Below are 27,686 nucleotides of genomic sequence, written 5' to 3'. Positions count from 1 at the left end.
TCCATTTTGTCCCCTTTTGGGAATAACTCAGAGTGGTGCACATCTCTGGCACCCCTTCTCTTGTTCTTTCTATGTTTCCAAGACATTCCAGGTATTGTGACACTTGAGTAGTATGCTAGAGATTATATTTCTATTGATAAAGGAAAATAATTCTTCCCTGCATACTTTAGAAAATTTTAATATTTATACTCCGAAGGGTGCAGTTGAAGGAATGAAAAGCCTTTCACTCTGAGCCCGAGATCCAATACTTACTATTCCTAAGAAAAGTCACTAAACTTTTCAAAACATATCCAAAATCCATCCACTTCAATTGATCTGCCAGGTCCTACATGTGTTTCTTTACTGGTCTCCCTGCTTGCAATCTTGCTCTTATGACACTTCTCTAAACAGCAGCAAAATATTTTTTCCATATCATGATCATCTACTGACTAACTATCCATACAACCCTATATGTCTGGCTGCATGACAATAAAATCCAAACTGTGTAATCTTCACTCCAGGACAATATATGCCTTCCTCCTGCCTCCTCTACCTTCCTGCCCTGCCACTGTCCTTTGTCAACCTCACTTAGCCATACTTGTCTTCCTTCTTGTTTAACAAATACATGCACTCATCCATATGTTGGTGCTTATTGTTCCCTGCATCTGAAGTGTTCTTTCAACCAGTTCTTTACTTATCTGGCTCCTTCTACTCATTCCTCCATAGCAAGTTTATTGCTGATCCTTCAAGTTAGAATAATCTGCCAGCCAAGGTTATATATCATTTTCATGTCTTATGTTCAAGTTTTTGGCCACATGACTCCTGTGATTAGACTACTGTCTGCATAGGGAAAGACCCTTGCTGTATTTTTTATCATTTCCCTGGTACATAGAGCAGGGACTGAGACACAGCAAGTACTCACTGAATGTGGAGTGATTAAATTAAAAGTACTGATCTCATTAGAGGTAGATTAACAGGGAGGTTAAGATCACAACTGCCAAGATTTTAACTGCACCTGGGCTTCTTTCTAGGTTAATTAGTTTCTTTTACAATAAATGAGTGCTGCAGTTAGGAGCTGGAGTGTTCAGTGAGAAAATGCCCAGAGGCTCATGGGCTAAACGCTTGGTTCCCAACTTGGTTCTAGTGGGAGGTGCTGGAAACTTTGAGGTGAGTCTCAGTGGGAATGTTGAGGTCATGAAGAGCATTCCCTTAAAGGGAATATGAGAACAAGGCTCTTCCTTTCTCTCTTTTGTGTCCTGGTTATGAGATAAGCAGTTTTTCTCCACCATGCTCACCTTGCCTTGACATACCACCTCACGTAGGACCCAGATGTAACAGGGTCAATCAGGCCCAATCAACCATGGACTGAAACCTCCACACATATGAGCCAGATTTACACTTTTCTCTGCCTAAATTAATTATTTCATTTATACGTTCTAATGACGCAAAGCTAGCACTTTTGACATAGCAATAATTATCTCACAGGGCAATTTCAGGCTTCAATGAGATAAGGCACAGCCATCAGTATTCTAGTATATTTTATGTCTTTGTTTCCATCAAGAAAATACTAGGGCAAGTAAAAGTTTTGAAGTATCATCCTCCATTTTATTCTTTAGATCTACCACAACGTGAAGCCAGAAAACCACACCAGTGTCTCTGAATTCCTCCTCCTGGGCCTCTCTGAGCAGCTGAGACAGCAGCCTCTCTTCTTCTTTCTGGTCATTTACCTGGTCACTGTGGTTGGGAATATTCTCATCATCTTGACAATTGGCTCTGATCCACACCTCCACACCCCCATGTACTTCTTTCTGGCCAACTTCTCCCTCACTGATTTATGTTTAGCATCTACCACAGTGCCCAGAATGCTGATGAGCACTCCAACTCACAGCAACCATTCCTATGCTGGATGCCCAACCCAGATTTATTTCTTCCTGTGGTTCATCGGTATGGATGTTTTCCTCCCAGCAGTGATGGCATATGACCAGCTTGTGGCTATCTGCCATCCTCTTCACTACACCTTGGTCACGAGCTCCAGATGCTGTATCCTGCTGGTAACCATGTCTCTTGCACATTCATACTTTCTCACCCCCACCATTCTCCTGGCTCAGTTATCCTTCTGCATGAATAACATCATTCCTCACTTTTTTTGTGAACTTCTTCCTTTGTTGGAGCTTTCTTGTTCTAATACTTATGCCAACCAGTACGTCCTTTTGTACTGGGAAGGGGCATTAAGTGTCTTGATTCCCTTGCTAATCATCATTTCATATGTCCACATTGTGGCCACCATCATAAGAGTCCAATAAGCAAGTGGAAAGTGGAAAGCCTTCTCCACCTGTGGCTCCCACCTCTCTGCAGTTTGCTTGTTCTATGTGTCTGCCATCGGCGTTTACTTCATTCACTCCACTGCTGACTCCGCCAGCAAGGACAGAATTGCAGTGGTGATGTATGCTGTGGTGACTCCCATGCTGAACCCATTCATCTATAACCTGAGAAGCAAAGACATACAGAGTGCTTTGGGGAAGTTCCTCTGCAGGAAGGCACTGCAGTCTCCATGAAGTCTGACACATCATTTTGGGCACTCAGGAAAATCAATCTGTAGAATTAATTTGGTCCCCAAGTTCAAATCTTGAATCCACTATTTGCTAGCTTCCCAAACTAGGACAAATTAAATGACTTCATAGAACTGAAATTTCCTCACCTCATCAAAGGGAGTATCAAAATAATCTCTTGCTGCAGTTCTTTCTCTTAGATAGCTATTGTGTTTAGCAAGATTGAACATGTTCATTTGAGGTAAGTGTTTTCATCTTTTTCCATTATACTAAAGAAAAGTCAGAAGCTTAGAAAAGCTAATTTCTTCCTAAAGTTATACAGATATTTAGGAACAGAGTCAGGATTTGAACCCAGATATCTGATTCCAAAGCACATACTCTTAAATGATTATAGTATGCCTAAGTGAACATGAATTCTACATATTCCTCTCACTTGTTAGTTTTCTTTCTTTTCTTATTTCCCTCACACTGTACACATATACCACTCCAAACAATAATTTCTCTCAAGACTAGCTTGATTTAATAATGGGCAAAGCAAATAAGCTAGAGAGTAGAAGTGTGAAAGTCCACAAAGATTCTCAGACCTCCGCAAGGCAGTAGATGCTCTGCTTGAACATAAGTCTATAGCTAGATGTTGTAAAATGACTCATAAATCAATCCATATGACCAAAGACAAGAGTACTTGAGCCACATTATTCTGGGTTCTTCTGAGTTTTCTTCAGTTACATTTCTTCATCATTATGCTAACTTTCCATGTTTAGGGGTAGTTTCTCTAAGTTAATTGAAAAGAAAAGTTTGTGCTAGTATTTCCTGCCTATCTCTTGGTTTTTTTTTCCTGCCTATATCTTGCATGCTGAATAACTACTACAAAGATAGCAAACACAATGTATTGATTATAACAATAATCTCCTAATAACCTGTTTTGAAACTATTTTATTGTTATTTTACTTTTAATTTTTTTCTTTAAAGTAAAATTTAAAAATATGTAGCCTAGCAATTTCATTATTGCATCTCCTTCATGGATACTGCTAATATATGCTGACAACCTTCAAAAGACTTTTCAATAACTTATAGGAAAAGTTTTAGAACTTGAACTCCATTCTGTCAATTTCTTTCTTACACAACTGTCACTCTACTGAGATCTCCCTGATGAACACAGATTTTTTTTAAATAGTTTTTTTAAAAATTACCTCCGTCATCCCACTTAAAAAGAAAAAACAAAGTGTTCATACTAGGGTAGATGGTGGTCACCCCTAATTTGAATCCCTCAATTCACGCAGCCTGAGATGCAGAAATATGAAGTTGGGATTGTGGAAAAACTCAAAAGAAAATCACCCTTTCTTCCAGAACCTCAAGGTCTTGACTCCAAGACTCAGAGGTGAGAACTGACTCTTGGTCTCTGAAAGCCCAACTACTGCAGCTTCCTGAATCTGAGACTTCTTTGTTGTAATGTTTACATTTTCATGTACAGATTTGCATTTTATGACAAAGAGGGAACCTGTGACATCAGCAACTGCTAATCATCTTCCAGAAGTGTGCATGCTCTGAGTAGCTCCCTATTCATTCTCAAATTGTTCCTGTTCACTTTTTGGATGCCCAAGAGAAGTCCACATTTAGGGGACTTGTATGCATGCGAAATGAAAATTAAAGCCCAATTTTTGTTTAGCTTAAGTTATAAAGGAACCAGGAAAGATATAACTAGCCCAAGGAAAAAAAAAGACTCATTATGTCTGGTAGAATTAAATACAAAAAGAATATTCTGACTTAAACATGCAGGACCCCATAGAAGAACAAGAGAGAGACTTTAAATCCTGGAGTCCACTGCAGGTTTTACCATCACTGTACTGTGTGACTGCTGGATAATCATTTAACAATCATGACCCTGATTTGTGAATTTTGTTAAAAAAAAGAAGTGATTGGACCACATACCCCAGTTCTAATAAAATTGAGTTTACACTGACAAAAACTCCAGAATTGAATTCATGAGTTAGAAATCAGAACCTTTAATCCACCACTTTCACACTATATAATGTAGGTCAATTTCCATATCTCTGAGTTTTGAGTCTTTACATGTCATAGGATTAATTGGGGGTAATAAGGTGCTCAAAACACATTTATTGAATGTAGATCTTCAAAATCTTTGGGCTTCTCCTCTATCCCTTTGTTGTGGCAGCCCTCAGTCAGTTCCACTTTCCTTTCCTGTGTTCTAATCCATTATCAAGAATAGTTCATACAAAGAAGTTAAAACATAAAATCCAATAACACAATCCAAAAATTGACAAATTAACTGAATAGACACTACTCAAAAGGAGGACGAATGTCCTATAAGGGAATGAAAAAATGTTCATCATCTTTAGCAATTAGAGAAATGCAAGTCAAAACAACTCTGAGATTCCGTCTTACTCCAATTGGAATGCCTAGCATCAAGAGCACACACACACACACACACACACACACAGACACACAGACACACACACACACACACACACATTCATTCCAACTGTTGACAAGGATATGGGAAAAAGGAATCTAGAAAGATTCCGTTTTACATTTTACAATAGTTTACGTTCCTAATGGTGGTGGGAATATAAAGTAATACAACAACTATTAAAATGAGTGTGGAAGCTGGGCATGGTGGTGCACTCCTGTAATCCCAGCACTCAGGAGGCTGAGGCAGGAGGATTGTTGTGGGTTCAAGACCAGCCTGGGCTACAAAGTGAGCTCAAGGCCAGCCTGAACTGCATAGAGAGACCCTGTCTCCAAAAAAAGACCAAAAAAAAAGACAAAATATAGTCAGTGTGGAGATTCCTCAAAAAATTGAAATCCAATTTGATCCAGCTATGCCTCTCCTGGTATATTCCCCAAAGAGTTAAAAGAATCATACTGTAGTAATAGGTTCATACTTGTGTTTATAACAGCATAATTCACAGTGGCTGAGCTCTAGAAACATCCTAGATGTCCATCAGTAGACAAATGTATAAAGAAAATGTGTGTATATATATATATATACTGGAATCTCATCCAGCCATAAAAAAGAATAAATGTGTGGTATTTGCAAGAAAATGGACTAACCTTGAGATTCTAATGTAAAGTTAAATAAGTCAGACACAGAAAGTTAAATATTGCATGGTTTCTGTATGAGAAACATAAAACATAAATAAAGAGTAAAATAAAAGCAAATTTTGGGAGAAAAAAAAGAGCAAAATGGAGAGGGAAGGGGAAATAGGAGGGGAAAGAGAATCAAAAATGATCAAGGTATGATATATAGAAATATATTAATATATGTTAATATATATCAATTCTAAAAACAACTGTAAATAGCATGTATTGTAAACATATACCAATAAAAAAGGAGAATTATGTCAACCGTTTTTTCTGGTATATGTTTTGAGGTTTCTGGATGCAGGCCTGAAAAATAGGAGAATTATCCCAGTAATTATTAAACTCCTTTGTATTTGCCTCACACAGGACCCACAAGTTAACTTAATATAGGTAGAAATGTATGCCTGTGTTAGGAGGAATGTGTCCTCACCAGGCTTAATCTACAAGGTCAAGGAAATCAGTTAGGTAACAACTATCCTAATTTTCCCCTTTACACACTCTGCCCCATCTAACTGATTACTTTGGACATGCTCAGCCCACTTCCTTCGTGCTTCTTCCTGAGACCCACTACACTCAAGGATTCCATGCTTTGGCATGCAGATCCGGGAGCAAAGCAGCCAACCCTACCTGGGAGTCCCTCCTTACTTCAACACTGCCTTCCACTGGACTTGACTAGAAAGCATCTCACTTCAATTTGCACCCTGCAATAATAAACATTCATTATCAATAATAAAATGACAGCTTTCCCTTCATCTGGATTTACATTGTTTTGTGTATCAATTGATTAATAACTTAAGTAGGGAAAAAGAGGTTATTTGCTAAACTCCCTCAAACATTGCTAACAACTCAAACTTCACAGCTCCATCACGTGGTGGGTGACTTTAGAATAAGTTGTTTAAGCTCTCTAAGTTTCCCTGTTCATTACAAAAAAAAATAAGGTTTTATTTTTTAAGAACAGTTTTGACTTCCAGCAAAATTAGGAGAGAGGTGTAAGACAGCTCATTAACTCCATGTTCCATAGATAACCTCTCTCTTTATCAATATTCTCCACCAGACAGATATATCTGTGAAAACTGATGGAATCTACATCGACACATCATTACCACCCAGAGGCCATATTTTACGTTAGGTTCTACTCTTGATATTGGACATTCTATGAGTTTAGGCAAATACATACCAACATATATCCACCATTACAGTATAATGAAGAGTAGTTTTATTTATTCATCTCTCCCTCCCCCTAAATTCTGATAACCGCTAATCCTTTTAGCTCTACACAATCTTGCCTTCTGCAGAATGTCACAGATTTGCAATCAGACATATACAGCATTTTCAGATTATCTTCTTTAACTTAGTGATTTGCTTTATGTTTTCTCCAGATGTTTTTAAGTCTTGATAACTCATTTGTTTTTAGAAATCAATAATATTTCATTGTCTGGATGTAACACAGTTTATTTATCCATTCACATAGTGGAGGATATCTTGATTCTCCCAAGATGCTGCAGTTGTGAATAAAGCCACTGTAAACATCTGTGTAAATGTTCTTTGCAAATAAAATGGCAATTTTATTACATTCATCTTGATCACTTCACTCCCCCTTCCTCTCCAAAATTCATATATTGAAATTTAATCATCAATGTGATAGTTTTAGAGGATGGGGCCTTTGGGTCATAATTAAATAATGAAGGTGAAGCCTTTATGAATGGGATTAGTACCCTTATCAAAGAGCCCCAGAGAGTTGTTTTTGCTTTCACCATGTGAGGACAAAGAAAAAAGCTACCACCTAGGGACCAGAAAACAAGCCTTCACCAGACATGGACTCTGCCAGGGATTTGATCTTGGATTTGCCAGCCTCCATACCAGTGGCAAATAAATTTCTATGATTTACAAGCTATTTACTTTGTGGTATTTTCTTATGGCAGCCTGAATAGACTAAGATACTCAGGAAAACTGGGTGAGATCTTTAAGGTTACGTTTTCTAAGCTAGTCTCATTTCTTTTTCAATGTACTTATCTTAGTGATATTTCATTAAATAAATATCTAAGTGACTATTTGATTTATTCTTCCATTCATTCTACAAATTTGTACAAAGTTTCTCTTATGTGCCTGGCACTCTGCTAAATCTGCTCTATCTGTGGTGAATACAACACACTTTATCCCTGTCCTCACGGAGCTTATAATCCAGTGTATAATATACTGTATGCTATACCATAAGTTCCATGAAAACATGGATTCTTTTTTATTTGCTTTAGCATCCCCTGAATCTATAGGATTTAGCTAAATAAATGAAAAAATAAATATCAAAAAAATAAGTGAATGTTTTCTATTGGGAATGTTGAATTTAAAAATATGTTTGGATCTAAAATTTTTAGCACTATGCTACATTGATTACACAGATTTCTAGAGACTCACCTCAAGCCAAAGTGTTCAGATCATCATTATTATCACAATATTTGCAGAAGAGTGGTATTTCATACCAGAAATAGCCCCAGCTTTGTGGAAAGAAGAGCTCACATTACATCTATTCCAATCACTGATTTCAGGTGCTTGCCTTAAATTTCTTATACTGCTCCTTGGTTTCTCTAGCTATGATTAGGATTTAATTTAATTTAATTTACAGTATTGGGTTGTAAGGATGAAGTTATATGACTCCCATGTGTGACAAGGCCAGATAATATTATTTAAAGCCAATGGTGAATTACCAAACATTTACTGAGCGAAGTGACATTGGGGAAGTCAGTTTCTCTAAGCCTTAGGTTGCTGATCTGAAAAATGAAGGTACTAGTAGAACATAATTTATTTGATGATTGTGAGGTTAAATAACAAAAATATTTGAGAATGTTAAGCAGAATGGCTAACATATAATAAGCACTCAGCAACTGTAACCTGATATTATTGCCAACTATATATATTCAGGGCTGTCATTGTTCACATGAGTTTCAGACTTTGAGGAATGATTGGTATGAAAGCTGATGGAAACTAATGATCTGTGCTCTCAGAATAAACAGAGCACAATGAAAAGAGAAAATGATCATTGAAGCTGGATATTGAAAGCAGAGCTATGGGTCAGATCAAGAAAGAAAACATAAAATAATATTTCTCAACAACATAATAATCCCTATAAGTCAATAATAAACATAGCAACCACATAGAAAAGATTAATAAGGGTGTGACCTAAAAATTCCATGAAGAAACTACAATAGTAAATATGTATGTGAGAAATTGTCCTCTCAATCGGAAAATAAAAAGTAACACTATTATATGTTGTTTCTTTTTTCTTTCTTAGACTGGAAAAAAGTAAAGGGTTTGCAAATACCACTGTTTGCAAGGAAAAGAACTCTCTCCCACATGTTCTTAAAGATGGGACAGTTGGAACAAATCTTTTGGAGGACATCTGTTGATACCCACTGAAATTAAAAATGTATATATACTTTAACGATACATATCTATCTGTACAGAAATATATGTAGACAAAAATGCCTGTAAAAGAATATTCATTGTACCATAGTCTTTCTATAGCCAGAAAATAGATGATAAATAAGTGGTGTGACTAGGGAAATGTACATAATTTATAGTACATTTAATATGCATAGAAATACCTTACAAATAATTGGGAGGGTCTGACAGTACCACAGAAGGTTCATGATACATTGACGAGAGAAATAAAAAAGTTTAAAAGCAAAGGATCTCATTTTTTGTAAAAGTACAATTTTATACACAAATGTTCACTTGGCCATAGAAATGTGTCTGTATGGGTACATATTAGACTATCAACAGTGATTACCCCCGGAGAGAATGGGAGGGTGAGAAACAAACTCTTGACTTTTTGCTTCTTACTGGATGTGTTTTACAGCTAATTTAAAAAACAATAAGTATGTGTTGCTTCAAAGAAACTAAAACAAGAGGCTGAGATTCTGAGGAGCAGAGGAGACTTATCCCTGCCTTGATGGTATCTGAGTTTCTGTGAGCTTCTTTCTCAGGACCTAAGTTTAGAGGACACATAGCAAACCCTCGTCCAGGCCAATCTCCCAGGTCCTGGCCACTCTTCTGGGATCAGCTGAGCTGCCACCCTGCAGTCACTAGTACTGACATGGAAATCCCACCCCGCAGGCTCCAATCCCCAGAGAACAGGGTTGGACAATGACACATAGGAGACTCCTTGCTTCTGAGAACCATGGAATCCACGCAGAAGGATGTGATTAAAACTTCAGCTCTCAGAGCCTGTTCCAGTCCTGTCCTCCTGCTCCTAATAAGCAGAAGCACCACCAGGAGTTCTCAGTGTTACCCTCTAACCCCTGAGTGATGCTTTTCTTTCTCTTGTGCTGGGCGACTTCCTCTGTCTTCCTGGGAGATTGGCTCTGTGCTGCTGTCAAAACAAGACAAGATGATGCAAACTGCCTGAAAGAGGATGGAAGATCCAGGACTAGCTCATTCCAGTCCAGCCTAGAGTCCACAGAAAGGTGAAGATCTGCTTTCAGAGGGCTACACACCCACACGCAGCAGTTTCTGGACATTCAGACAACTCCTACATAGGCCCTTAGTAATTTCTGGAGGCAGGATCAATGTTTTCAAAATTGATCCTTTAGGCAATAATGTGACTATCATGAAGCTCATCTTTGACTGTTTAAGACATCTTTTGTTTTTCTCTTTCTTCATAGTTTCTTCCCTCTGCCATCCTTAGATATGCTGTCACCCTCCCCACTACAACCTATACACAAAGTGTATGGATGATTTACATAGTCAAGAGTAATCTCTCTCAGGGAAATTTTCCCTGAGTCAGAGACATGTCTGACGAATTCCAGGGAGCTTCAATCAGTTGGGGAGATATTTATGCGTAATCAAAGCTAGGTGATCCAGAAATCATCTCCTGAACATGGTTGTCCATTGTTTTTCTCTTAACAACTGATCCAGACTTTTCTCCCCATTTCTGGAAATAAACCTTAAAAGAAGAAACTGAGAGAATGAGTTAGTTGTGTTATACAAGAAGCTTCTCTCCTTCTCATTGTTTCACAGGACCTTTAAAGGTTTTTCATGTCTACAGTCTCTTCTGTTTGTTTTTATAAAGCATCAGTATCGAAAGCAGGTATTATTCTTTCTATTTTTCAGGTAAAGAAGCAAAGTGGTTCCCCTAAATTCTCAGGGACTGGGCACTGATTTAGAGATTGGGTCAGATCTATGGTAGCTGTGAGGCTATCATATAATGTACATTGTACTCAAAAAATTGCATTATTTCTTAAAATGTTTTCAATGGCATCTAAATATTACAGCGAACTGACACTGACATCATCTATTTTTAAAATGCAAGAACAAGATCATCCTTAATAGCTATAAGTCTTATATGATTTCCTTTTGACTTAAACTTTTACTTCCATTCCTTCTCAAATTTTATCCTGTTGTAATTATTTTTATGCTGAAAGTATTTTATATCTTACTTTTTACAATGAAGAATATAAAATTAGTCATTTTTAAATTTCTTGTGACTATAACATTTTCTGCTAAAGATAATCAGAAAAAAAAAATGCTAGCAGCAAATAGCTGACCAAAATTATATTAGCATTAGTTTCAATTATATGAAGTTGTAATAGTCACACATTCTGACCCACAAAAAATAGAAGTTAATAATATTCACATAATTTGACCTACACAAAATAGTAATTTTCTATGGTAATATATCACAATTTTCAAAAATAACTATCAAGCCTAAATATAGTCATCCTTTGGTATTCATGGCAGATACAAACTAGTATGCCCTGTGAATACCAAAATCTTCAAGTGCTTATGTTCCTTACATAAAATTATATAGTATTTGCATATACCTATGCAAATCTCCTAGATAGATCATGTGTAGAATATTTATAATACCTAATACAATACCTACACATCACTTAATTTGCATGGATTTCATATAGCATTTGGTACATAGCAAATTCAAGTTGTGCTTTTTGGAACATTCTGGAACTTTTAAAAAATATTTTGGATGCATGATTGTTAAACCAATAGATGTGGTGATTTAAGAAAGTTTTCTGTAAAGACATCTAATGCAACAATATTTTCTTTTTTAAAAATTGCTTCATACATCCAGAACTATTATTTATTACTAGAGTAAGTCTAAAACTGGCGTGAACTCTATTATTTAGTATTTGCATGGGAGACTTGGTAAGGAGACACCTTGATGACAGGATTAGTTTAGAAAATAGATTAACAGAAATTAACAATCTGGAAACTTTTCGATGTGTAGTCTCAGAAATCTTTGGGCACCAGCGAGGTTACCTTTGAATGCATTCCCTAAAATGAATGTTGCTGAACCAAATTAATTCTGGCATTCCTTCAGGGAGCAGATTTGTTGGTTATGTAGATCATCAATAAGTGTATTGCTGTGAATAAAATGTCTTGGTTTTCATTTGAAGAGTCATGTTGTATAGTGGCTAATAGTACAGACCGGATCTAGATGTAAGTGACTTAAATACAGATTTTTGCTCTTTGTAAGTCTAACCTTTTGATATTTCACTTTTCTAATTTGTAAAACCAGTGAAATAATAATGACAATGATAAAAGTACCTTTATAGGGTTTTGTCTAACTTAAATATGATAATATAGCAAAATCCCTGATTCAAGGTAAATGTTCTGCAAATGTTAATTATGATGATAGTGATGATATTAATTTAAAAACTACATTATTTTGGGAAATTATGAAGTGTTTGATCCCTTTATCAGCACCATCTATAGTTTATACTGAGACACATTAATAAGACTAACTAAACAGCCTGCTCATATTTCCATGTGTATAAAAATAATTCTTTTTCTTCTTATGGCAACAGATGGACAATACCAGCTGCACCAGTGTATCTCATTTTATTCTCTTGGGTATTTCCACCCATGAAGAAGAGCAGGTGCCACTCTTCCTTCTTTTCTTACTCATGTACACAATCAACATTTCTGGCAATTTTTCCATCATCACACTGATTATCTCTGCTCCTCGCCTCCACACCCCCATGTACATCTTCCTTGGTAACTTGGCCTTGGCAGACATCTGCTTCACCTCCACCACAGTCCCCAAGATGCTCCAGAATATTTTCTCCCCTACAAAGGACATTTCCTACATGGGCTGTTTAGCACAGACTTATTTCTTCATTTGTTTTGCAGCCATGGAAAACTTCCTCTTGGCAGTGATGGCCTATGACAGGTACATTGCCATCTGCCACCCTTTCCGTTATCCCATGATCCTGACAAGAATGCTGTGTGCACAGATGGTGGCTATGTGCCATGTCCTGTCCCACCTTCATGCCCTACTGCACATCTTTCTCATGGGCCGACTGATCTTCTGTGCAGATAACAGGATCCCCCACTTCTTTTGTGATCTCTACCCACTGATGAAGATCTCCTGCACCAGCACTCATCTTAACACCTTAATGATTCAAACAGAGGGTGTGATTGTTATCAATGGAGCTCTGACCTTCATCATTGCCTCCTATGCCTGCATCATCTCAACGGTCCTCCGGATTCCCTCAGCCAAGGGCAAGTGGAGAACTTTTTCCACCTGTGGCTCCCACCTCACAGTGGTGGCCGTATTCTATGGCACCCTCACATGGGTCTACTTCCGGCCCCTTTCCAGTTATTCAGCAACCACAGGTCGCATTGTAACAGTCATGTACACAGTGGTGACTCCTATGTTGAACCCCTTCATTTACAGCTTGAGGAATGGGGATATCAAGCTGGCCTTCAGGAAATGGATGAGAAGAATATAGAGTTCTATCTCTGAGAAAAACCCCAACACATAGTTTTGGGTTTTAACTCTAACGCTAGGGAAGTTGCTTTGCCCCTCACAGATATCCTTCCTTCAGGGTGGCCCCAAAATTTCTAAGTACATATCATGAATTTTCTCACCAGATATTGTCTTGTCTTTTAAACTCAAACAATACATGAATAAATTCATGTACAGTACATGAAATTCCAATGTAATTAGGGTAAAACATTAGCATGGCTTTAATTATAATTGGGTGTGTTCTAGTTCTATGGACTGCAGTAAAAGAACAGAATTGTAATTCTCAGAGCCCTAAATGAGGTAACACAAACGAATTTTGGCCCACTCACAGAGGAAATGAGTTTCTCAAAATGTTATGTGGGCTGCACTCTACACTTTGGTCTATTATGTAGTTGATGTATGGAACTTGTCTAATACTGGGTCTGCCAACCAGTGCTGCTAGGTATAGAAAATACGTTCAAGAACAAAAGTGTCTATTAAATGTCAGTTCTTCAGTCTCATAGGTAGAGGATCAAGAGAACATGAGTGAAGCCTCCAAGGCATCAGATGTAAGTAAAGCCTGATTAGGTCCATCTGTTTGGGCAAAATTTCTCCTATAGGATACAAGCAGTTATGACACTCAGCGGAGAAGATACTAAAATTGTTGTAATTTTGTGTTATGTGCTAGAAGGATTTCATATAAGCTAAGTATAAGCCTTAATCAGAAATTACACCATTAAAATGGATTTCAGAAACTTATTCCCTAAGTCTCCAGCTACACCAGAGTAATAAAACTTTCCAAGGTGACAAGGGCTCTAGCTTTATAAAAAAATAACAAAGAAATCACATCAACTTCTGGTCAGTTAACTGTGGTTCCTCACATTTGCCAGAAACTATTATATACTCAATATTATTCTGTTATTTTCTCTCACTTAATATTTCCTGCTTCCTCAGTCCATCTCCCTGTTTTTCCATCCCAAGGAGGACATTTCATTACTAATCCCCATTATTCTTTACCATCTGATTAGCTACATCTCTTGGCACCATGGCCTTTTTTAAGCCTTCTTCTCTTATCAAAGGACATTTCTAACATGAAGAGATGGAGAATAGAATACATGAATATAGCAATTCAATCTCATCCACAATCTTGCTTTCCACAGTTTCAGCTACCCACAGTCAATTGTGGTGGGAAAATATTAAATGCAAAATTCCAGAAATAAGCGATTCCTAAGTTCTAAATTGCACGCTGTTCTGAATAGGATGATGAAAATTCAGTGTCCTGCTCTGTCCTACCTGGAGCGTACATCATCCCTCTGTCCAGGATATGTCCTCCATGAAAAAGGGGGGACTACTATATGACACTTTGAAGAGAAACTAGGAAATTTTATCCAAAAAAGTTGTCCTTAGATGATACCTCTTCCACTTATAGGCATTTGTCTCACAGAATGAATACATACAGTGAATGAATAAATATTCTGTATACAGGTACATGTCTATATTTTATGTTTAATATACTATTAATTATGGCAGCTGCCAATGGCAGATCATCTAATCCAGTGTCCCCTTGCAGCTCAGGACACACATATGACCCAGGAGTGGACTGCACTGGTGGTGCAATCATGGACCAGTGGTCGTGTGTCCCCAGGCAGTTCAGGGCACAAGAAGAACCCAGACATGAATTGCAGGGTCAACAGTTGTGGGCCACCTGATTCCATGTCTTCAGGCAGCTCAGGGCATGCACAGGAGCCAGGCATGGCCTGTGGTGGCAGTGATCATGGACCGTTTGTGTTTGTGACCTCCAGGGAGTCAGGGCACAAATAAAGCCCAGATGTGAACCACGGTGCCAGCAGTTCATGGACCACCTACTCTAGTACCTCAGGCAGTGCAGGGTGTGCACAGGGAGGGCCCAAGCATGAACACCAGTGTTAGCAGTTTGTTGGCTTTCCGAGTCAGGATCTCTTGTCTGCATCGGGCCTGTAGTATACTTTCAAATTGGGGATTGTGATATCTCTCCTGCCTTGCCTTTCTTGCCCAGGATGACTTTTGCTATTCTTGGTCTCTTCCGGTTCCAGATAAATTTAAGGAATGTCTTCTCTAGGTCTGTGAGGTATACCAAGGGTATTTTCAACAGAATTGCATCAAATCTGTATAACAGTTTTGGGAGTATGGCTGTTTTCACAATGTTGGTTCTTCTCATTCATGAGCAAGGAATATCTTTCCATTTTTTATAATCTTCTATTTCTTTTTGAAGAGTAGTGTAATTTTCACTATATAGATATTTTACTTCTTTTGTTAGATCGATTCCTAAGTATTTCAGTTTTTTGGATGCTATTGTGAAAGGTATGGTTTCCCTTATTTCTCTCTCAGTATGTTTGTTGTTTGTGTATAGGAGTGCTATTGATTTTGGAGTGTTGACTTTCTATCCAGCTATGCTATTGAATTTGCTGATTATTCTAGGAGTCTTTCATTGAAGTTTTTTGTCTTCCATGTAGAGTATCATGTCATCTGAGAATAAAGATAATTTCACTTCCCCCTTTCCTATCTTTATCCCTTTCATTTCTCTCTCTTGTCTAATTGCTCTGGCTAATGTCTCCAGAATTATGTTGAATAGGAGTGGTGACAACGCCTTGTCTTATTCTTGGTTTTAAAGTGAAAGCTTTCAATTTTTGTCCATTTACTATGATGTTGGTTCTTGGTTTGTCGTAGATGGCTTTTATCAGATTGAGGTAAAATCCATCTATGCCAACTTTCTGTAAGGTTTTTATTATGAATAAGTGTTGGACTCTATCAAAAGCTCTTTCTGCATCTATTCGGATGATCATGTGATTCTTGTCTTTAGCTCTGTTCATATGGGGTATTATATTGATTGATTTGTGTATATTGAACCATCTCTGCATTCCTGGCATGAATTCCACTTGGTCATGGTGTGTTTTCTTCTTGATGATTTGCTGCATTCTATTAGCTAGATTCTATTGACAATTTTTGCATTTATGTTCATTAGGAAGATTGGCATATAATTCTCTTTCTTAGTTGGTTCTTTTTCTGGTTTTGGTATCAGGATAATACTTACCTCCAGGAATGAGTTTGGGAGAATTATTTCCCTTTCTGTTTCTTTAAAGAATTTGAGAAGAATTGGTATTAAATCTTCTCTTAATTTCCTGTAGAACTCAGCTGTGGGTCCATCAGAATCTGGGCTTTTTTATTGGTAAGGTTTTCATTACATTTTCAATTTCTTTGGCTGATATTTGGTTATTCAAGATTTTTATATCTTCTTGATTTAGCTTTGGTAATTTGTATATATCTGTCCATTTCTTGTGCATTTCCCATCCAATGGAAGTAAAGATTTTCAAAGTAGGTATTGATGATTTTCTAAATTTCTACAGGATCTGTAGTGATATAACCCCTTTCATTCCTTCTTGCACGGATTTGAGTGTTTTCTTTCCTTTTTTGATATGGTTGTCTAGGTGTTTATCTATTTTATTTGTTCTTTCAAAGAGCCAACTCCTTGATTCATTAATTTTTTGTATTGTTTTCTTAATTTCAGTTGCATTAATTTCTTCTCTGATCTTAATCATTTCCTCCCTTCTTTTGGTTTTGGGAATAACTTGCTCTTCTTTTTCTAGAAGTTTGAGGTGTAACATAGGGTGTTTATTTCTGTTTGTTCTGTTATCCTGATATGGGAATCCACTGCTATAAATTTCCCTCTGAAAACTACTTTCACTGCCTTGCACAGGTTCTGGTCGTTTGTATCTGCATTTTCATTTGATTGTAAATACTGTTTAATTTCTCCTTTAATTTCTTCCATGACCTGTTGGTTGTTCAGGGAGGTGTTATTTAATTTCCATGTGTTTATGAAACTTTTGCAAATTCTTTTATCATTTATTTCCATTTTCATTGCACTATGGTCCAATAATATGCATAAGATAAGGTCAATTCCTCTGCCTTTACTTAAGAATGTTCTATGTCCTAGCATGTGGTGTATTTTAGTGAATGTCCCATGTACAGCTGAGAAGAGTGTGTGTTCTGATGCTGTTGGGTGGAATACTCTATAAAGGTATACTAAGTCCCTTTTTTCACAAATTTGGATTAGTTCTGTTATTTCTTTGCTGATTTCATGTCTAGTTGATCTATCTCTCTGTGAAAATGGGATGTTAAAATTCCGTATTACATTGTGTTGTTACTTATTTGACTTTTCATGTCTGTTAAAATTTGCCTTTTATAAATGTGTGCTCCTACATTTGGTGCATATATATTTATGTTTATTATCTCTTCCTCTTTCAGTTTTCCCTTAACAAGAATATAGTGACCTTCTTTATCTCTTTTGATCATTGTTGGTTTGAAGTTCATCTTGTCTCCAAACGGAATAGCTACTACTGCTTTTTTCTGGGTTCCTATCACACGGAGTATTGTTTTCCATCCTTTGACTTTTAGTCTATAGACTTCCTTTTGAATTATATGCATTTCTTATATACAGCATATTGTTGGATTTTGTTTCTTGATCCACTCTGCAGTCTGTTTCTTTTGATTGGTGAAATGAGGCCATTTACATTAATGGTTATTACTGATATGTATTGACATCCTTGTCATGTTATTTTCCCTCTGTTGGTTCTGTACTTTCCACCTCTGTTTAATTGCTTACCTTGCTTGGTAATTCTTTTCTATTGTTGGTCTTGAGATTGTGGCCATTTTTATCTCTTTGTAGGATATCTTTCAGTACTCTTTGTAGGATTCATTTGGCACTCATGAATTTCTTCAGTTGATCTGTGTCATGGAAGTATCTTATTTCTCCATCATTTTCAAAAGATAGCTTTACAGCGTACAGCAATCTGGGTTGTAAGCTGTTTTCTTTCAGGACCCGAAATATATCAAAGCTCTTCTTCACTTAATGGCCTGTTCTGAGGAGTCTGCTGTGATTCTGATGGGCTTTCCTTCATAGGTCATCTGTTTCTTTTCTCTAACAGCTTTTAATATCCTGTTCATTTGCTCGGTTTCTGGAATCTTGATTATTATACATCTGTGAGTAGATTTATTTTGGTCATGGCTAATTGAGGTTCTATATGCCTCACTTATGTGTATATAAGGTTCTTGTCCAAAGCTTCAGAAATTTTCTGCTATCACTGCTGCATATAGGATTTTCATGTCATTCATTTTGTCTCCTGCTTTTTTGTAGACATCTATCAGCCTTATATTATATTTCTTTGACTCATCTTGCAGCTGTTGAACTGTTATTTGCTATTTCTTTGTTATTTTTAAAAATCTTTTCTTTCATGATCACTAGCTGCAATGCTGTCTTCAAGATCTGAGAATCTCTCTTCCATTTCATTCAATGGATTCTTCCAGCTTTCAATGAAGTTTTAAATTCCTGAATGTCTCTTCAATTTGTTTCATTCATTCTAATTCTTTCTTATACTGTTCATTCAAGATTTCCATCATTCTTCTGTGCTCCTCTATTTTTTTTACCTATGCGTTCCTTTGATATGCCTACTAATTCTTTCATTATGATTGTCATTTCTTTTTTTACCTGAGCAATAATTTCTGATCTGATTTCCTGTATAGCCTGATGTAGTTGGTCCTTTACTTCAGTTGCTATCATTTCAGAGATTTCATGTGTGTGGCTTGTGTTTTCTTCCATGTTGATGTTTCCTGGACTTATTGTGGGTGGGGTGTGCATTTTTCTTTTTCTTTTTGTCATTTTCAAATCTCCCTAGGTTTCCAGGGATTAAAGTTTGTTCCTGAGATGGCAGTGGGGGATGAAGCCAAAGGACCCAGGCACCAAGACAGCTCATTGAGGCCTCCAGAGTTCAAGGCCCCTCCCATGGTAAGGGCAGGGGGCAGTGCCAGAGGATCCGAACCCCCAGGCAGCTCACTGAGGCCTCCTGAGTCCAAGGCCACATCTGCAGTGGGGTCAGAGCTGGAGGATCTGGGTCCCCAGACTGCTCACTGAGGCCTCCTGAGGCCCTAAGTCTTCCCAAGTCAATGTATAGATCTTTTACTTATTTTGTTGAATTGATTCCTAAGTATTTCATCTTCTTCTCTTACATTTTTATTATAACATACCTTTAACTGAAATTTTCTCCTAACACTTAACTTCTATTAAAGCTTCCAATAATCTACATCTTGTCAAATCTAAGAATTTTCTGTTCTAATTGATGACCTTTCAACTATATTTGAGAGAATGGCCATTCTTGCATTCTGGAAAAGTTCTAAGTTTTGACAAAGAATCTTATCTGATTCCTTCCTACCAATGGCCACTAATAGCCACTTTTCAGTTAGTTTTTCTTTCTCTTCTCCAAAACCTTTAAATGTGGTAGGCCAACATGTCTTGGTATTTATCCCATGGTTCTCTTCATTTCTATAGCTTTTTATTTGGTGATTTTGTCCAGGGCTATTGCCTCACATACAATTTACATTTTCTTACCTCTGATATTTTTATCTCCAGACAAGGCTTCTCCATAAATCTCAAGAATTATACACTCAACTGTCTGCAGAACATCTCCACTTGGATACCTAATACAGAGAACAAAATTAACATGGCCAAACATAATTACTGCTTTTATTCCCAGTCAAATCTACATGTTCTGTTCCCTCTGAAGCCTCCCATGTATAAATCAATGACACAATTATTTACTTGCTGGCACAGTCCCTCTTTGAATATTTTCCCTTGTACAATGTATCTAAACATGTCTGGACGTGTATGTCTAAACACTGTTATTCTTCACATAACTCAAATCTTGTAACCCAGTACTGGTGTTAGAGCTACTATGAAGAGTTTTCTACTGTCTCTGTTGCCAGTGACCCACACTATCTTTTGCCAACAAGTAGGAGATAATTTAATTACTAAAAGCATTGAATCAATTATTATTACTGTGAGTTGAGAGATTTTTCAAATGAGGAACTATTAAGAATTACAATTTTAAGGGATGGTGAGACTCTTCCATGTTTTATTCAAAACTCACTTTTCTGTGTAACAGTGTTACAACTCACTTTGGCTTCTCTCTGAAAGACAGAACATGACACACAATGCTTTGGTTTGCATATAAGTCAGAGTTTTACTAGAGATATAACATAAGATGTACAAATGTATAAAAAATTATAAGACTACCTGACAACAGTCAGCCAAAGAGTTGTATGAGTAAGTGTGCAGAAGGTGTCTGCACAATGAAGACCAAAGGAATCAGTCTGGCATCTGGAGTTCACTACAGAGTTCTGTGCAAGTCCATATCAGGAGGCAGATGGGCCTGTGATGGAATGCTGAAAGATCCAAGGCAGAAGCAGAAGAGTCTGCACTAGAAGCCAGAAGATGACATCCAAGCTGAAGATGAAGACTGGAGCTCCTCCAAAAGAAATAGAAGTTCCTCTGTCCTTCCTCATTTTCCTTTATATCATCTAGGTGATGATCCACACTAGGGTAGCTCCTCTACACCCTAAGGTGTAGAATTGCTGAGCTAATTGCTCAGCCAAGTTTAGTTAACTTTCTAAACTTTTCAAATTGACATAATCAATCAACCACCACAGTTTGGATCTAGAATTCTCCCCCAAAGTCTCATGTATTCAGGGGTAGGGCTTTTAGAAGATGCTTCAGTGAAGGGGACAGTGTACTTTATGGTGGATTCATCGTCTGGTGAGTTCCAAAGCTGAGCATGCTGTTGGCAAGTGAGGTTTGTTTGGAAGAGGTGGGTCACTAGGGGGCATGACCTGGAAGGGTATATGTATATCACTCCCTGGCTCCTCTCTTCTTCCAGGCTGACATGATGTGAGAGGCATTCCTTTGTTCAGGCCTTCTACCATGCCATTTCTGCCTTGGGGCCAGCTAATTGTGGGCTAAAGTAGGAATCAAAATAAATCTTGGCCCCTTTAAATTGTTGTGCTGGGATAGGTGTCTTTGCAATAAGAAAGTAACCAATAAACACTATCACTAAAATGCTCAAAATTGCACAAACATACTGATTTATTTTCTTTCTGCTTAGCAGTCCTCAGTGTTATATTATATCTGAAAGACAAAACACTAAAGTGGAGCAGTTTTAATTTTTTTTTTAGTTTGAGGAGATTATAGGTCAGTCAGTGAAGGTCAGAACTATCCACTTCATCCAAATCCAATCAAGGGGTGAGGCAATAGGAAAGATTATTCCCCCGAATGTGATTAGTCCCAGTCACTAGGAGTATATCACATCTATCAGAACCATTTTCAAGTTAGATCTTCACACTGGTCTCAGGAGATGTGCTGCCATTCCTTGTTTGATTGCAAACCACATTGGAAGTTACTTGAGATGCAAGGCTTTCTGAAAAGCCATTGGAGATCTCTAACTTCCTGGTTCCTGAGACTATAGATTAGTGGATTCAGCATCTGGGTAATCACTGTATAAAAGATGGCAACCTGGCACTCCCGGTCCAAGTCATAACTTGTGAATGGCCTGAGATACATGCAAATAACGGAGCCATACAGAAGCAACACAGCTAGAATGTGGGAGCTGCAGGTGGACAGAGCTTTGCGCAGGGCAGCAACTGAGTGCATGTGGGCTACAGCAATACCGACGCGGGTATAAGAAGCCAAAATGAAGAAGAAGGGACTGACCACCACAGCTACACCTTCAGTGAATATTAGCATTTCATTGACCACTGGTCGAGTACAGGAGAGCTGCAGCAGAGCAGTAAGGTCACAGAAAAAATGAGTGACCAAGTTGCCGCAGAAGGTTAAGCGACTGACCAACACAGTGTAAAGGAGACTGTTAAGGCTGACAGTCATCCAGGAGGTCAACATTATACGCACGCAAAGTCGATTGCTGACTATGGCAGAGTACCTTAGGGGATCGCAGATGGCAACATAGCGGTCATATGCCATGGTAGCCAGCAAGTGCCCTTCCATGCTGGCCACAGCTATAAAGGAGAACAACTGGATCATGCAGCAGTTAAAGGCAATGGTTCGATTCACAGACAGTGTGTGCACCAGCATCTGAGGAACAGTGATGGTTGTCAGAGATATGTCAATGCAGGAAAGCTTGCTGAGAAGGAAATACATGGGAGTCTGAAGTTTGGAGTCTGCATGGGCAACAATTACTAGTAGGGCATTGCCCGTAACAGCAACCAGGTACAAGGCAAGGAAAATTTCAAAAATAATGGGTTGCATCTCTGGCCTACCTGACAAACCCAATAAAACAAATTCGGTCACTTCTGTCCTGTTTCTGGTAGCCATAAGACATAGCCTACATCACCTGCGAAGGAGGATCAGAGTTGAAATGGGAAGAGAAAGATGTCAAGGCTCAACCAGATCTCAGAGGCTGCATGTGAAATGGGCCTAGTGAGTGAGGGATTGGTCCTATTTTGGACATTAAAAAATCAATATTGTTCTTTGGTAGGAATGCTTCTGTTCTGTTAAGTTAATTCAACTAAATTAACCTGAAACAAGAGAAGTAATCAATATACTCACTGGCTTTCTTGGCAATTAAATTTGAAGGAATATAATCTGCCAGTAATATGATTCTCAAATCTTCTCAGCTCAGATTTTCCTTATAGACAGACAAAAAGGCATACCAAAGAGATAACCTTTCATGCTGCTGTAAAAAAAATGTTTTGATTAAATACCTTATTTCTCCATGAAGGTGAGAAGATGATTTTAAAATAGGAGAGAATTATGCATGGGAAGAATATAGAATATTAAGCAGAGATTCCTTACCTAAGCTTGTCTGCCTCCACGTTTAGTATTAGCTCTTCAGTGGTTTATACATCCATGCCTCTAAATATCCCAAATCACATCTCACTTAGAAACAGTAATCTTGAAAAGCGCTATTATCTAGGTCCCCCTGTTCCCCTGCCACTGTGAAGTCCTCTGTCTGCCTCAGCATCGGCCTCCTCTTACAAAACCTTTCTTTTTCTTCAATTTCACCTTAGGCTCAATATCCACAAGCAACATATCCAGAAATAATCTGGCTGATAGAATTAAATATCAAATGTTATTTCCTTAAGTGCTCAATATTTCCTTCACAGTAATGAAGACAATAAAATTGATTACCTTTTGAACTTTATTAGATAGGAAATAAAACATTAGGTTGGGGTTTTTTATTTTGTGTTTTATTTTGTTTTGTTTTTGCAGTGGTAAGGATCAAACCCAGGACCTTGTGCATGCTTTATTCTTGGCCCCTTTGCATTGTCTTTCATCCCAAAAACATTCAACTCACTAGACTCTAGGCAGGTTTTCTTTTGCATTACATTTCCTGAAGCACACCCTAGAACTCATTTTTAATTAATATATCACATCTATGAAGAAGGAACTTAAAAGTAAACAAAACTTACATTTCCAGTGTGTATTCTTTTTTTCTGTATCCCTCTGTGTCAGTGGATGTAGCTCAAACTGCAACCTCTTCTTCTCACTCTTCTCCTTCTCACTCAAGCAAGGCACAGCTCCATTCAGATGTCAGCATGCATGTACAGATGAAGGTGAAAGAGAAGACATGAAAAGGAAGAGAGGCAAAGGAAGTCCCTCCATAAGGACAAAGTGAGAGTCAATGTCTCCAAGGACTAAAAGAATAAAATGACTATAGGTTTATCCCTTATGAGGATAAGAATAAGAGTAATAAGAGTTTGCTTTCTTCCAAGAAAAACAAAACTGTATTTTTAGACTAACTATATTCAGTAAGAACAATAATCAGTGGTAGTACTCTTGTGGGCTGATTTCAATGATTGGTTTCCGCACTTCTCTTATTTTTCAATATCTCAACATTGGTCCTGTCAGAGCTTGAGCTCTGTGAATATCATTCAGGCAACTGGAGGAGATCCAGGAAGTGTGAGGTGCATACACAGCACTGGAACACCTCATATTAGCAAGTAAACTGATATCTGGAAGGACAAAAACTACAGAATACATGGAAGAGAACATATAAGTATGTCAGCTCCCTTGGTGTCTACGTGGTGCTTCAGCAAATCTAGTGCCATGGAGGAGGGGGAGAGCTGATGTGTCAAGCCCAGGCTTACTTGTTCTTGACTTTTCTCTTTGATGAAAGCACCACCAGGAATATTATGGGCTCTTTTGATTTTATAAGTATCTATTAGGAATAAGATCTGTTTAGGGATTTTTTTTCTCTAAATGTTATTTCTAGTTTATTCACCCTCTAAAAGGTGATGACTGAATCAGAGATGTGTAAATAAGAACCTGTTTATTCTCTCAAAAATAGGTCCTCTAAACTCTCACAAAATAAGTTAGACCTTCTGTCACATCCGTCTAACATCTGGGAATCATGAAATATTTCTCTATATCCTCCCTGATTGCATGACTATATTGTCCTCAGCCTTCAATTTTTCACACAAAAATGTATCTTTCCAAGGTATAATGACAATTCCTTCATCCTTTTGCTTCCTTTGACTATAGTATTCATACCTCAAATTATACTCTTGGTCTTCTTGGTACCAATATCACAAGGTTTTCTACAAAAATATGATTTAATATTCTCCTTTTCCTTTACTATTACAGCAGGGTATAAATTTTATCTCAACTTTTCTTTGTAACTGATATTATACACCCATTAGAAACTCAGGGTAGAGATGGACACCTTCTTGCCCATAAAGGATACCCTTTTATCATTTTCCATATAAGTCCTTCTGTAGAGAAGTTTATCATAATGAATCTGCCTCACTTACATACACTCACTCTGGGATTCTGTTAACCCCAGGAGGCTCCACTTGTGTTCAGGAGAAATACTAATTAGAATGGGCCAACGCCTTCCACTTTCCTGTATCATATGAGACTGTACTCAGGAGTCTGCTCTATCTTCTTCCTTATACCTAGGTTCACCAAGCCAAAGCCCATAAACCTTCTGAAAATAACTGAGCCTGCAGGGAAAGTCGACACACTGCGGCATATTTCAACCTTGTATATTAGCAGATGGTCAAGAAAAGCTCAAGGAGAAACTGGTTCTTACTTCATTATCTCAAGAAGATATCTTTCCTAACCCCTTCCTTCTGTAATGATTGAGTGCTTGTTTTCAATCCAAACATCTTAACTCAGCTGAATTAGGTGCAAGGCATGAAGATTTGTGAGACAGGAAAAAGATGATCTAATTGTTGTTATTGTGTCTCCATCCTGCATCAAACGATGTTCTGATTTCCTCCCACCACCAATTCCATTCCTTTGCTGGGTTAAATAAACCCACCTAGTCTGCTAACCCATTTTGGAAATATCACCTTCAGAATAGTCAACTTAAGCAAGTCTTTGAAAAATAAATGAAACAGCAGGATGTAAAGTCCCATGTTGAGAAATATGAGGTTGCCTGTAAATGAAGAGATTCTTGCTCCCATTTTTAAATATAACAATAATGGCATATGGCTTATTCATATGAATTATATTTCATGGAAATGAAAAATTGGGTAGAGGTCAGTATTTTTCCATGAGTACCCTGCATGACAGAAATTCAGTCATTATCTTTTTTAAAAGTCATTTGTAAGTATGCTCAAATTCCAGGGGAAAAAAAGAGATTAAATCCATATTATGAAAAAATGTATAGCAGTTCTTGAAAGCCATGGCATGATATTTCTTGTTTTTATTTTAAGAGAATCTATTCAAATTTTTAACCTATTTTCTTTAAGGGCGAGACTGTTCCCCAGTAAATTCAGGCTAATGGCACTGTGAAAGCTTCCCACCTCCAGAATTTAAGATAGGAGATAAATGCACTGGGCTGGCAATGCTAGCCCCAGGAACAGCCCATGGCTATTGTAAACTGGAAAAATACTATGACTTTAACTTAAAAGTGACTCCTTTCACATGACAGGGTAGTGTCAGGGAAGAAATACAGTACATGCGAATATATTTGAGAGTGTTTAATCAGGAGCCAATGTAGAAAGGGGTGCCTTGTTTGAGCTGCTGAACAATTGCAGAACAACTCATCTTAGGGTTTCTGGGGTCACCCTACAACAATGACTGGTGGGAGATAGCCACAAGAGACAGTCACAGAGGACAGAGATTAGACATAGGCCCTTCAAAAGTTTAAATTCAGTTTGGGAATGAAAAGAAGTGGTGGAGAGGGACTCACCTTCTGAGTTGAGAAGCCAAGCTTCTGTGGCTTTCAGAGGAGCGTGAATCTCAAAGGGCTGGCACTAAGTGTCACAAACTCTTTGACCTCCTGACACCACTGCTTATAGTCAAAAAAGATTTCAGCAATCTGTTTGATTTCTCTATCTGCCAACATAAACAAGGGTTAACAGTAGACCGCTATACTTGCCCTAAGGCAGGGAGCCTGCATACAATATAAGGGACATAAAAAGGCTGTCCTCTCTCTCTCTCTCTCTCTCTCTCTCTCTCTCTCTCTCTCTCTCTCTCCATTGTAGATTTTGCTGTCTTCCACCACCATGAACTGTTGCCCCTCCGCCATGTGCTACCCTATCTTGGACCCAGCTGATTATGGACTGAAATCTCTACAAACTGTGAGCTAAATAAGCGTTTTCTCCTTTAACTTTCATGTCACATATTTTTTTCTCAGCAAGCAGAAAAATAACTAAGACAGCTCACATCAGAAAAACAGACTAGCCTGAATAAGTAATGATGCACCTCAAAGGCCTAGAAAAACAATAACAATCCAAATCTAAAGCTACTACAAACAAGAAATTATAAAGAGCAGAGCAGAAATTACTAAATTGAAAAAAACATAGAGTTTTGGGGGTCTTTCGTGTAAAGTATCATGTCATCTGCAAATAGGGATAGTTTTTCTTCTTCCTTTCCTATCCTTATTCCTTTTATTTCTCTCTCCTGTTTAATTGCTCTGGCTAGTGGTTCCAGAACTATATTGAACAAGGGTGGTGACAGCGGATATTCTTGTCTTGTTCCCAATTTTAAGGTAAAACCTTTTGAGGGAAAGGCTCATCTTAGAGGTGAAAGGACATGCGCTATTCACTGGTGGACAAGTCCTATTTGCAGGTAAAAGGGGGAACGTTTGTACCAAAAGGAAGGTAAAAGGACCCGGGATAACACATGCGCAGGGTCTCGCTAGGCAATTCAGGCTGGCCTTGAGCTCACTCTCTAGCCCAGGCTGGCCTCGAACTGGCAACGATCTTCCTGCCTCAGCCTCCTGAGTGCTGGAATTACAGGCTGTCGCTGAACTTGTGATTCTCCTGCCTCAGTCTCCCATGTAACTGAGATTATAGAGAGCGAGTTCTCCGGGAGCGGCAGGGCTCCTGGGTCCGAGAGTGGGCCTGACTCATACCACCGCGATTCCCAGCCGAAAAGCGCGCACAGAGCCAGGTAGGCCCCACCCAATCCCGGAGGCCAGGACGCGAGAACAAAGACCCCACTGGCATTGCAGACTGAGTTTCTAGGCGCAGGGAGGTCCAGGGGA

General features: G+C 38.1%; 2 protein-coding genes and 1 pseudogene across 2 annotated transcripts; 2 read left to right on the top strand and 1 right to left on the bottom strand.

The window, feature by feature from the left end:
- Nucleotides 1–1,074: 1,074 nt before the first annotated feature.
- LOC102022501 lies at nt 1,075–2,534 on the top strand (annotated as a pseudogene).
- Nucleotides 2,535–12,448: 9,914 nt separating this feature from the next.
- LOC102006578 (olfactory receptor 1Q1-like) lies at nt 12,449–13,375 on the top strand. Its single transcript, XM_005382525.1, has one exon. It carries the CDS (start codon nt 12,449–12,451, stop codon nt 13,373–13,375), a length of 927 nt encoding a protein of 308 aa, XP_005382582.1.
- Nucleotides 13,376–21,580: 8,205 nt separating this feature from the next.
- On the bottom strand, nt 21,581–22,561 carry LOC102022194 (olfactory receptor 1J2-like). Its single transcript, XM_005382920.2, has one exon. It carries the CDS (start codon nt 22,559–22,561, stop codon nt 21,581–21,583), a length of 981 nt encoding a protein of 326 aa, XP_005382977.2.
- Nucleotides 22,562–27,686: the final 5,125 nt, after the last annotated feature.

Source organism: Chinchilla lanigera, unplaced genomic scaffold (assembly GCF_000276665.1).
Source record: "Chinchilla lanigera isolate Chin_1 unplaced genomic scaffold, ChiLan1.0 scaffold00018, whole genome shotgun sequence".
NCBI lineage: Eukaryota > Metazoa > Chordata > Mammalia > Rodentia > Chinchillidae > Chinchilla > Chinchilla lanigera.
Note: the sequence above shows the minus strand (reverse complement) of the source record. Positions and strands in the feature narration are given on the sequence as shown.

Excerpts from the sequence above, each read along its gene's own strand:
- LOC102006578 (XM_005382525.1), top strand. The coding sequence starts at position 12,449 with ATGGACAATACCAGCTGCACCAGTGTATCTCATTTTATTCTCTTGGGT.
- LOC102022194 (XM_005382920.2), bottom strand. The coding sequence starts at position 22,561 with ATGGCTACCAGAAACAGGACAGAAGTGACCGAATTTGTTTTATTGGGT.